The 12,771-nt window shown below is 41.1% G+C and overlaps 1 protein-coding gene and 1 non-coding gene across 2 annotated transcripts in view; both read left to right on the top strand.

Moving 5' to 3' along the window:
* Positions 1-4,734, top strand: part of LOC139421964 (nectin-3-like protein) — a 55,560-nt gene extending 50,826 nt beyond the window's left edge. Inside the window, exon 6 of the mRNA XM_071173106.1 lies at positions 988-4,734. Within this exon, the coding sequence (XP_071029207.1) occupies positions 988-1,688 (701 nt within the window). The 3' untranslated portion in view covers positions 1,689-4,734. The remainder of the gene's footprint in view (positions 1-987) is intronic.
* On the top strand, positions 2,586-2,659 carry trnav-uac (transfer RNA valine (anticodon UAC)). The gene has a single exon. It is a non-coding gene; the product is annotated as a tRNA-Val (tRNA).
* Positions 4,735-12,771: the final 8,037 nt, after the last annotated feature.

The following is a 12,771-nucleotide window of genomic DNA, read 5'->3' as shown; positions in this document are numbered from 1 at the left end:
CTAGACATCCCTTCCCTCCTACGTATCAGTGCCTTACGACATTCTCAATGACAAAGACATGTTTGTCTTTATTTGAAATGCTCAGCATAAGCTCTCTATAAAGTCTTTATACGCACCCATAACAGGCACATAATAATCATAAAAGTGTTCATCAGTTCATTCGACCTGATTTTAATGGCGGTAGCTACAGAATGTCATGATTGATTGTCCCTCTAAAGCTGATCTGTGCAATACGGAACAAATCTTCTCTTCCTTCTTGCAAAGATTTACATGGCAAGGAAAATAGTGTTGAGTGTCCATGACTTACAGTTGACAGTGTGCATGTCATGCAGTGCCTAAAGTTGTCAGCATAAGTTATATGTGAGCATTATGAACAGCTTATACCACTTCAAATAAGGTGTTACTGACAAAAGCTAGTCAGCATTGAGTTCAATTCATGATTGTTTTAAGAATTTATTTTTTGCTTTGTAGAGGACTTAGTTCCTAATCACTCATCTCTGGTTCCTAAACTAGTAACATCTACATCCCTCTGCCTTACCTTGCCTTTCCATTCTTTTGTGATTAGTGTAATGCTCCCTCTCACAGTCTCTGGTTTTCTACCGATCAGGCTACCGCCCATTTGGATGCTCTAAACTGCATGTTTTTTTTAGTCTTTATTGTCATTTTGTATACATTACCTCAATCCCAAAACATCAAAACTTAATTTACCACATCTATACGTTTTAAAGGTTACTTCTAACCTCAAGTGGTCTGTCAAGAGATCTAACAACAACAACATACTTTGTTCAGATAACATGTCAATGCAAACCTGAGGCTGTTATGAGCATGTTGTTTTAGATGTAGAACTGTTTTGTAGTTTTCTCATGTCTACCTATCCCCTTTCAGTAATATGCTGATGTAGTTGGCATTGACATTCTCTACTTTTCTGTCTGTCCATTCCTCCCTCCCTGACTCTCTACTTCCCTCCTCCCTGCCTCCCTCCATTAGATCCTCCCACCACCTCCATGCCCTCCACCACCCCTGCGCCTGTCCTAACTGGCTCTGCCTCCTCCTCCACCTCTGTGGGAGACAAGCAACGGGTCCTCTTCACCTCCCCCACCCTAGCAGCCCTGCCCCCTGCCAACCAACTGGGCACCATCGTGGGCGGAGCTGTGGGCGGAGCCTTGTTCCTCCTGCTGCTGCTAGTGCTGGGCGGGGTCTGTTACCTCCGACAACGACAGACCTTCCGCGGGGACTACTACACCAAGCAGTACCTAGGGCCTTCAGACATGCAGAAGGCTCCTCCACAGCACGAGCTCCACCCCTCCAAGCCTGCCAATAATGTTTTTGTAGACAAGGACCGCGAGGAGTGGGGCGACCGCGAACGCAACCACGAGCGGGACCGCGAGCGCCTCCACCTGCATCCAACATCAACAACCATCATGAACAGCCACAACCACAGAGAGCCAGAGCGCCAGTCCAATGGCCGCACGAGGGCGACGAGAAATGGAGAACACCATGACCACGACCACCTGCGTAGCTACCCCAGCCCCCACCAGACTAGCCATGCCAGATACACTGCCCCACCACACCCGCTGAGCAACGGTTCCCCCTACTTGTCGGATGACTGCTATGACAGTGGGGCCGAGGGGGACTATGTCTCTCATATGGACGGCTCCGTGATCTCACGCAGGGAGTGGTACGTCTGACCCCACCACCACCACCAGGCACGCTACCCTGCCAACAGACTCTGCCACCAGAGAGAAGAGAGACAACGCTGCAGAAATCACAGGAGGATTTCATACATTATTCAACAAAAGAGAATACTCACACGTTCTGCCTCTCTCTCTCAAGCTGTCATACATTTTGGCATCATATCCTTAGTTCCCTCTCTTTTTCAACATGGTTTGTCATTTCTCAGTTATTTTCCCTTGATTTTGATCGTCATCGTGGAAGGTGTGTGGATTGCCTAGCCACACTGTGGACATGCCTTCATTCTGCACTAGAGGGCAAATCTGTGTTTACTAGCTAATGTGGGGAGGGGAGGCTTTCCCCAAAGAAAGACTAAGTAGGAAGTGGAGAGAGAAATCAAAAAGGAGTATTTCTGGCACATACAATATTATTTGGTACAGTACGTGGATAGCATGGCTACTAATCACACAACATTATACCCATTATGTGCTGTCCCACACTGTGTGTGTGTGTGTGTGTGTGTGTGTGTGTGTGTGTGTGTTTTATGAGTACCAGTGCCAACTTTGTCAGTAGATTCTGTCATTGCAGCAGGATGTCATAGGCTAGAACTAAGTCTGCAATGTTATGTATCAGTGTGGTGGTCTGTCTCACTGTCTCAGATAGCGGTACCATAATGATAACTAATGAGTTAGAACTGGGTTTTAGTTAACCTTTCTTATTTTTTCATGCAGTGATTTTCAGCCCTATATAGAATATTTAAAAAATATGACAGATGAGGGTACGACTGTATATTGTAAGAGGAGTTGCATGCATTCTGTAGGCACCCTCTCCTCTTTAATTATTTGTGCTTTAGTATGCATTAATTTATAATCTGAAATGCCCGTAGTAATAGAATACGATTAGTAGACTGCAGGGTCCCATGTAGCTCAGTTGGTAGAGCATGGTGCTTACAACGCCAGTGTTGTGGGTTCTATTCCCACTGGGGACCCGTATGAAAATATATGCACTCACTACTGTAAGTCACTCTGTATAAGATCGTCTGCTAAATGACAAAACATGTCAAATGTAGACTTTATATTTATGGCTGTCTAGAAAACAGTGAATGGGGCATAATAATTGTTGCTTCAGTTTTGTTATTTCCTCTGTAATACAGTGAAGTAAATGGAGATTATTCATGGTTCTCTGTCGTCTAGTGAAATTTCCTCTGTTACTCACTGCTCTGGGTTCAGTTATGTGACCGGTGCCTTATCCCAGAAGAATAGTAAAGTAATTTAAAAAACAATGATAATGTTATTTTTACAGACAAGTGCAAGGTCTGTTTGGTCCTCTGTTGAGAGATTTGTTTGTTGCCTTTGTTTTCTACTTTTTTCCCACTGTGTTTTGATTGAGGGATTCTTTTTGTGCCATATCCTCTTTTCTGTTTTCTGTCTCTAAGCCATGAAGTTTGACGATAGCATTATTTTTGCTCACATAATGAATGACATTTGCAACGTCTTCAAGTTGCAAAACACCTGAACAAAGCTGATGTAAGCTAAAAGGGCGATAATTTAATTATTGCACAGTTCCTATATGTCCGTTTTCGGTTAGCATCGTTAAGTGTGCATGGTATATAAGAAAATAACGGTTGGGATTTCCAGATTCCAGAATGTTTTGTTTAATTCTTGTACAAAGTGAGAGAACGGAGAGTGAAGCGCACTAGTGCACCTCACCAGGGTCGATCTCCAACCGTATTTCACATTCTCCTTGCAAGCACCTTCATGTTATTCATTTTTGTTTTGTATACAAGAGAAGAGCTAATGTAAGAAAAGGAAGAAAAAAAATAATGCAAGAAAAAATTGAACATAATCATCAAATCAAATCAAATCACATGCTGTATCATCTACGACAACAAGCATTATTTTGTAAATCTTTTTTGAGATATTTTTGTTTTCAATAAAGCACCTTTTTTCTGTGTCTCATTTCCTGATTGATCTGATCTCCTAGACTGAAGCCGCCCACATCACAAGCTCCCTCAGGCTGCTACTTTACTCTCAAACTGATCATTCTCCCTGTGCTCTTCAAAGTGACGTCATCTCTAGCTCAGTCACTCATTTTACAGCCTGAGCTCCTGTGAATCACTGGCCACTTTCGCCATTTCAGCCGACTTTATAGGCTTGTAGAGACTGACAAATCTACAAATCACCTTTCATTATAGATGACTACTCAATATTATTTCTAGATCAGTACAGTACAGCTGTGGTCCAGCATGTTGTTGATGCTTTCGAACACAGTCATTGTGCGCACACACTCTATCGTGTCACTGTCGCTAGCCAGCGTTTCAATATGAGATTTTATTTATTTTTTGCTCTATTTGACTGCTGCCCATCTCTTTCTCTCCTCCCCTGTCTTCCTCAGCCTGTCTCCACCTGCTTTTTGTAGAAGTTAGCAGAGATCAAGAAGCCCTCTCTTGTCTTTTGTCTCTCTCCCCTCTCTGGTTCTCTTTGACCTCTCTCATCTGACTTTGTGACAGAACAGAAATTGCCCCCTGCTCCCATCTACAGCTTGTCTCCTTTGTGAATTCCCCCTGTGCATCTCTCCCAGTGTCTCACAGCTGGTGAAATCAAACAGTGTTTATGTCTGCCCCGAGTCTCCCCTCTCTGAGCCATTGACTCTGTCCCCATGGCAACAGTCTTATCTGGAGCTGGTGACAGAGGCAGGCTCCCTCAGGGCTCCACCGCCTATACCTGCACACCGAGAGAAAAAAAGCGCAAGGGAGTGAGGGGAGAGCAAGGTTAAAGGGGCTGTTGAAGAACATTAGAGAATTGGCCATCAGACATGAAATTGCCAATTATGATAAGCTGCCTGTTGTATAGGAGGGTGGAGAAATCACGTCATTGTGACCTTGGCATTGTGTACAGTGCCGTCAGAAAGTATTCATACCACTTGACTTATTCCACATTTTGTTGTGTTACGGCCTGAATTCTAAATGGACGAAATGAAATGCATTCTCACCAACCTACACACAATACCCCATAATGACAAAGTGAAAACTTTTGCAAATGTATTGAAAATGAAATAAAGAAATACCTCATTAACATAAGGATTCACATCCTTGAGTCAATAGATGTTAGAATCATCATTGGCAGCGATTACATCTGTGAGTCTTTCTGGGTAAGTCTCTAAGGGACAGATCAAAATGTACAGGGTTGATCCAACTCAAGGTGTCCTAAAAGAAAAAATGCACCCCCACTCCTCAAAGTTGCAAATATTTTCACATGACCCTCTTGTACTGTTAAATACATTGAACACCGCCCCCCCTCATATAATTAACTAAACATGTTTACGACCACAAATGACAACTGTAGGGACCCTGTGTTTGTAAACGTGGATATCAACTTTGCCACTTCAGCATGCTTTTGTGACGCAGTCAATGCTACGCAGGACTAGGGGCCTGAAGGTTCTCTGACCACCACAGAAGAACTCACTTTCCCTGCCTGTAAACATTGCACTACAATCAGAGCTGTTGCAGATAATGATCAGCTAGGGGGAAATCAGGTTTTCAACATTTTGATGCCATATTTATAATTACATAACATTTATGCAACAAATTTTCCACCAACGTCTTTCTGTGCCAGTGCTCCACACAACCAATAAACAAAGCATACCGACTTCGGGCACTTCTATATCATGGTTTGCGTTTTCAAGATCACAATATGGAAGTCTCGAGAAACAGAAAATACATCCCTCCCTACCTTGTAGGCTTACCCAGTATCGAAGGCTTGGCTTGACAATCTCCGAATGACATTCACCTTTTTAGATGCCTATTTCCATTCATCAATTGGGCGCTGCACAGTTTGGATTGATTCATTGATTGATTCTACTTGTCGGTAAATAAATAAAAAATATATATACACCAAGATTTTTTTAAGTGACCAGGATTGCACAATAAATTCAGGGACTTATTTCCGTTGTGGTCCCTATTTTATTTTTACGTAAATACATATACAATTACATAGATACAGACACATTACAGAGATAGAGATGAAAAACTGCTCAACCTCCAGATGAGCATGAGGGGGGAGTTAAAGTGCAATTCTTACAAGCTTGTTTGGTTGGATAGCTTATTCTTTAGATGTTTGGGGCTGATGGTGAACGATGATGTGCAGGCATAATCAAAGTGACACTGGAATAGCGCACTTCCCAGAGTCTATAGGGTGTCTATAGCAAAGTTTTCATCCAATTGAAGATGTCTTTTCATGTGAATATTCTAAAATCTTCATAAAACAAAGTTTTCTTTAGGAAAATCTGGCACTGGAAAACACAAATTTAAATTTACCAGACATTCGAGAAATGTAATGGACACATGCATTCAGATCCAACCAGATCAATAAACGAGGGATGTTGGCCAAATGAGCCACATTTACGTGTCCTTAAAAATATCCTAGAAACAAGAAGAGAAGAAGAGACCTCTTGTGGCATGTCTTGTGGGGTATATATGGGTGTCCGAGCTGTGTGCCAGTAGTTTAGACAGACAGCTCGGTGAATTCAACATGTCAATACCTCTCATAAGTAAAAGTAGTGATGAAGTCAATCTCTCCTCCACTTTCAGCCAGGAGAGATTGACATGCATATTATTAATATTAGCTCTCTGTGTACATCCAAGGGCTAGCCGTGCTGCCTTGTTCTGAGCCAATTGTTCTGAGCCAAGTCCTTTTTTGTGGCACCTGACCACACAACTGAACAGTAGTCAAGGTGCGACAAAACTTGGGCCTGTAGGACCAGCCTTGTTGATAGTGTTGTTAAGACAGACTTCTCATCTTAGCTACTGCTGCATCAATATGTTTTGACCATGACAGTTTACGTTCTACAAATAACTCCAAGCAGTTTAGTCATCTCAACTTGCTCAATTTCCACATTATTTATTACAAGATTTAGTTGAGGTTTGGGGAGTGTTTTGTTCCGAATAACATGCTTTTAGTTTTAGAAATATTTAGGGCTAACTTATTCCTTGCCACCCACTCTGAAACTAAATGCAGCTCTTTGTTGAGTGTAGCAGTTATTTCAGTCGCTGTAGTAGCTGACGTGTATAGTGTTGAGTCATCCGCATACATAAAAAACTCTGGCTTTACTCAAAGTTAGTGGCATGTCGATAGTAAAAAAAAAATTAAGCAAGGAGCCTGAACAGCTACCCTGGGGAATTCCTGATTCTAACAGGATTATATTTGATAGGCTTCCATTAAATAACACCCTCTGTGTTCTGTTAGACAAGTAACTCTTTATCCACATTATAGAAGGGGGTGTAAAGCCATAACACATAAGTTCTTCCAGCAGCAGACTATGATCAATAATTTCAAAAGCTGCAATGAAGTCTAACAAGACAGCCCCCACAATCATTTTATCATCAATATCTCTCAGCCAATCATCAGTCATTTGTGTAAGTGCTGTGCTTGTTGAGTGTCCTTCCCTATAAGCATGCTGAAATTGTCAATTTGTTGTTGACAATTTGTTTACTGTAAAAGAGCATTGTATCTGGTCAAACACAATGTTTTCCAGAAGTTTACTAAGGGTTGGTAACAGGCTGATTGGTTGGCTATTTGAGCCAGTAAAGGGGGCTTTACCATTCTTGGGTAACTGAATGACTTTAGATTCCCTCCAGGCTTGAGGGCACACGCTCCCTAGTAGGCTTAAATTGAAGATATGGCAAATTGGAGTGGCAATATCGTCTGCTATTATCCTCAGTAATTTTTCATCTAGATTGTCAGACCCTGGTGGCTTGTCGTTGTTGATAGACAATCATATTTTTTTCACCTCTTCCTCACTGACTTTACGGAATTCAAAGTACAATTCTTGTCTTTCATAATTTGGTCCGATATACTTGGATGTGTAGTGTCAGCGTTTGTTGTTGGCATGTCATAACTAAGTTTGCTTATCTTGCCAATGAAAAAGTAATTAAAGTAGTTTGCAATATCAGTGGGCTTTGTGATGAATGAGACATCGATTCAATAAATGAAGGAGCCAAGTTTTTTCCCCCAAAATTTCATTTAAGGTGCCCCAAGGCTTTTTACTATCATTATTTATATAATTTATCTTTGTTTCATAGTGTAGTTTCTTTTTTTTAGTTTAGTCACATGATTTCTTAATTTGCAGTATGTTTACCAATCAGTTGGGCTGCCAGACTTAATTGCCATACCTTTTGCCTCATCCCTCTCAACCATACATTTTTTTAATTCCTCATCAATCCAAGGGGATTTAACAGTTTTTATAGTCATTTTCTTAATGGGTGCGTGCTTATTAGTAACTGGAGTAAGTAGTTTCATAAATGCATCAAGTGCATCGTCTGGTTGCTCCTCATTACACACCACAGACCAGCAAATATTCTTTACATCATCAACATTTGAACCACTACAAAACGTCTTGTATGACCTCTTAAACACTGTATCAGGCCCAGCCTTTGGAAATGTCCGTTTTCCTAGATATGGCTATTATATTGTGATCACTACATCCTATGGATTTGGATACTGTTTTAAATCACCAAGAAATACAGTTGAATTCGGAAGTTTACATGCACCTCAGCCAAATACATTTAAACTCAGTTTTTCACAATGCCTGACATTAAATCCAAGTAAAAATGTCCTGTCTTAGGTCAGTTAGGATCACCACTTTGTTTTAAGAATGTGAAATGTCAGAATAATAGTAGAGAGAATGATTTATTTCAGCTTTTATTTCTTTCATCACATTCTTAGTGGGTCAGAAGTTTACATCACTCAATTAGTATTTGGTAACATTGCCTTTAAATCGTTTAACCTGGGTCAAACGTTTCGGGCAGCCTTCCAATAGCTTCCCACAATAAGTTGGGTGAATTTTGGCCCATTCCTCCTGACAGAGCTGCTGTAACTGAGTCAGGTTTGTAGGGCTCCTTGCTCGTACATGCTTTTTGAGTTCTGCCCACAAAATTTCAGGGCTTTGTGATGCCACTCCAACACCTTGACTTTGTTGTCTTAAGCCATTTTGCCACAACTTTGGAATGCTTGGGGTCATTGTCCATTTGGAAGACCCATTTGCGACCAAGCTATAACTTCCTGACTGATGTCTTGAGATGTTGCTTCAATATATCCACATAATTTTACTGCCTCATGATGCCATCTATTTTGTGAAGTGCACCAGTCCCTCCTGCAGCAAAGTACCCCTACAACATGATGCTGCCACCCCCGTGCTTCACGGTTGGGATGGTGTTCTTCAGCTTGCACCCCCCCCCCCCCCCCCCCCCCCCCAGACTTGTGGAGGTCTACAATTTTTTTCTGATTTCTTTTGATTTTACAATTTTCCCACTGAGTTTGAAGGTAGGCCTTGAAATACATCCACAGGGACACCTCCAATTAACTCAAATGATGTCAATTAGCCTATCATAAGCTTCTAAAGCCATGACATAATTTTCTGGAATTTTCCAAGCTGTTTAAAGGCACAGTTAACTTAGTTTATGTAAACTTCTGATCGACTGGAATTATGATACATTGAATTATAAGTGAAATAATCTGTCTGTAAACAATTGTTGGAAAAATTACTTGTGTCATGCACAAAGTAATGTCCTAACCGACTTGCCAAAACTATAGTTTGTTAACAAGAAATTTGTGAAGTGGTTGAAAAACGAGTTTTAATGAATCCAACCTAAGTGTATGTAGACTGTATACTTCTCTGTTGATATCACATACATTATCAAGCATTTCACACATATTATCCAGATACTGACTGTTAGCACTTGGTTGTCTATAGCAGCTTCCCACAAGAATGGGCTTTATGTGAGGCAGATGAACCTGTAGCCATATTACTTCAACAGTATTAAACATTCGATCGTCTCTAAGCTTTATAGGAATGTGATTCTGAATATAGATCGCAAAACCGCTTACGTTGGCATTTCTGTCTTTTCGGTAGATGTTATAACCATGTATTGCTACCACTGTATCAGCAAAGTTATTATCTCAGTGAGTTTCAGAATATGAATGTCATCTGTTACAAGCAAGTTATTGACTTCATGGATTTTGTTTCTTAGGCTACATACAGTGGGGCAAAAAAGTATTTAGTCAGCCACCAATTGTGCAAGTTTTCCCACTTAAAAAGATAAGAGAGGTCTGTAATTCTCATCATAGGTACACTTCAACTATGACAGACAAAATGAGAGAAAAAATCCAGAAAATCACATTGTAGGATTTTTAATTTATTTATTAGCAAATTATGGTGGAAAATAAGTATTTGGTCACCTACAAACAAGCAAGATTTCTGGTTCTCACAGACCTGTAACTTCTTCTTTAAGAGGCTCCTCTGTCCTCCACTCGTTACCTGTATTAATGGCACCTGTTTGAACTTGTTATCAGTATAAAAGACACCTGCCCACAACCTCAAACAGTCACACTCCAAACTCCACTATGGCCAAGACCAAAGAGCTGTCAAAGGACACCAGAAAAAAATTGTAGACCTGCACCAGGCTGGGAAGACTGAATCTGCAATAGGTAAGCAGCTTGGTTTGAAGAAATCAACTGTGGGAGCAATTATTAGGAAATGGAAGACATACAAGACCACTGATAATCTCCCTTGATCTGGGGCTCCATGCAAGATCTCACCCCGTGGGGTCAAAAGGATCACAAGAACGGTGAGCAAAAATCCCAGAACCACACGGGGGGACCTAGTGAATTACCTGCAGAGAGCTGGGACCAAAGTAACAAAGCCTACCATCAGTAACACACTACGCCGCCAGGGACTCAAATCCTGCAGTGCCAGATGTGTCCCCTTGCTTAAGCCAGTACATGTCCAGGCCCGTCTGAAGTTTGCTAGAGAGCATTTGGATGATCCAGAAGAAGATTGGGAGAATGTCATATGGTCGATGAAACCAAAATATAACTTTTTGGTAAAAACTCAACTCGTCGTGTTTGGAGGACAAAGAATGCTGAGTTGCATCCAAAGAACACCATACCTACTGTGAAGCATGGGGGGGGAAACATCATGCTTTAGGGCTGTTTTTCTGCAAAGGGACCAGGACGACTGATCCGTGTAAAGGAAAGAATGAATGAGGCCATGTATCGTGAGATTTTGAGTGAAAACCTCCTTCCATCAGCAAGGGCATTGAAGATGAAACGTGGCTGGGTCTTTCAGCATGACAATGATCCCAAACACACCGCCCGGGCAACAAAGGAGTGGCTTCGTAAGAAGCATTTCAAGGTCCTGGAGTGGCCTAGACAGTCTCCAGATCTCAACCCCATAGAAACTCTTTGGAGGGAGTTGAAAGTTCGTGTTGCCCAGCAACAGCCCCAAAACATCACTGCTCTAGAGGAGATCTGCATGGAGGAATGGGCCAAAATACCAGCAACAGTGTGTGAAAACCTTGTGAAGACTTACAGAAAACGTTTGACCTCTGTCATTGCCAACAAAGGGTATATAACAAAGTATTGAGATAAACTTTTGTTATTGACCAAATACTTATTTTCCACCATAATTTGCAAATAAATTCAAGTAAAAATCCTACAATGTGATTTTCTGGATTTTTTTTCCTAATTTTGTCATAGTTGAAGTGTACCTATGATGAAAATTACAGGCCTCTTTCATTTTTTTAAGTGGGAGAACTTGCACAATTGGTGGCTGACTAAATACTTTTTTGCCCCACTGTATGTTAATATGGGCTATTTTTAGCACTTTTCTGGGTTGCTTGATTGTTTTTAATGCTTTACTGGGAAGCGTATCAGAGGTAGACTTACTTATGTTATTTACATTGGAGCTGATAGAACAGCGTGAGCTGCATAAAGTGGTCTTCCTACTATTGCACACCACCTCAGTGCTAACAGTGTAACTCTAGTTTATAGGCTCATGATTACTGCTTACAATAGCTGTAGGATCAACAGATGTATTCGGTGCAATTAGGGGTACATAAATCAAATTACTTACATTGTGTTTGTCAATGCCCCTAAGTTCATGTACATTTGATGCAGCATTATGATGACTCATTGTCACAATGGTAGGAATGAACTGAGCTGGTCTCGGATTCTTTTACCAGTCATTGTTTCAACACAGCCTTGAAATGCAAGGACAGTGTCCAGGAGCCAAGATGATTTGGATGGACTCCGTCATTCCTGTAGAGTATCTTCTGTTTCCAGAAGGTGTCAAAGTTATCAATACAAGTGCCTACAGCAGAGCTACAGTAGTCTGTAGCAAGGGTTTAGACTGCTTTCCTAAAACAATAAGTGTCCACCTCACAGTTCAGCTGTCAAATATTTGAACACTAAATGTATCAGGGCATTGCATGCAAGGTTTAGGTGCAAGACTTAGATGTCAACTGTATGTTATTCATATTTTAATAAATATATACAGTACCAGTCAAAAGTTTGGCCACTCATTCAAGGGTTTTTATTTATTTTTACAATTTACATTGTAGAATAGTAGTGAAGACATCAAAACTATGAAATAACACATATGGAATCATGTAGTAACCAAAGAAGTGTTAAACAAATCCCAATATATTTAAGATTTTAGATTCTTCAAAGTAGCCACCCATATGTGTTATTTCATAGTTGTGATGTCTTCACTATTATTGTACAATGTAGAAAATAGTAAAAATAAAGAAAAACCCTGGAATTAGTAGGTGTGTCCAAACTTTTGACTGGTACTGTAAATATATAGCCTATGTAAAGGAAGAGAAGCTTCGGCCTATCCCCAGAGAGATAGAGATATGCCGTTGGCATGCTACACCAACATGCATTTATTTTGTCAGGTGACTACTGAATCTGCTATAGAGATATAGACGTACAGAAGGAGGGTCATTTGTACATTTTCGATCCAAATATTTTGTAGAAAGATGAGCATTATATTGTTTGACTATAGTAGTAACTGGTAGGCCAGGGAGCCTCCTGAGTGGCGCAGTATTCTAAGGCACTGCATCGCAGTTGCTAGCTGTACCACTAGAGATCCTGGTTCAAGTCCAGGCTTTGTTGCAGCAGGCTGTGTATGGGAGTCCCCGAGGAGGGTTTGGCTGGCAAGGATGTCCTCATCCCATCGGGCTCTAGTGACTTCTCTGGCGGGCCGGGCGCATGCAAGCTGACACAGTCGCCAGGTGTACGGTGTTTCCTCTGACACATTGGT

This window comes from Oncorhynchus clarkii, chromosome 12, assembly GCF_045791955.1.
Source record: "Oncorhynchus clarkii lewisi isolate Uvic-CL-2024 chromosome 12, UVic_Ocla_1.0, whole genome shotgun sequence".
In the NCBI taxonomy this organism is placed as follows: domain Eukaryota; kingdom Metazoa; phylum Chordata; class Actinopteri; order Salmoniformes; family Salmonidae; genus Oncorhynchus; species Oncorhynchus clarkii.
Note: the sequence above shows the minus strand (reverse complement) of the source record. Positions and strands in the feature narration are given on the sequence as shown.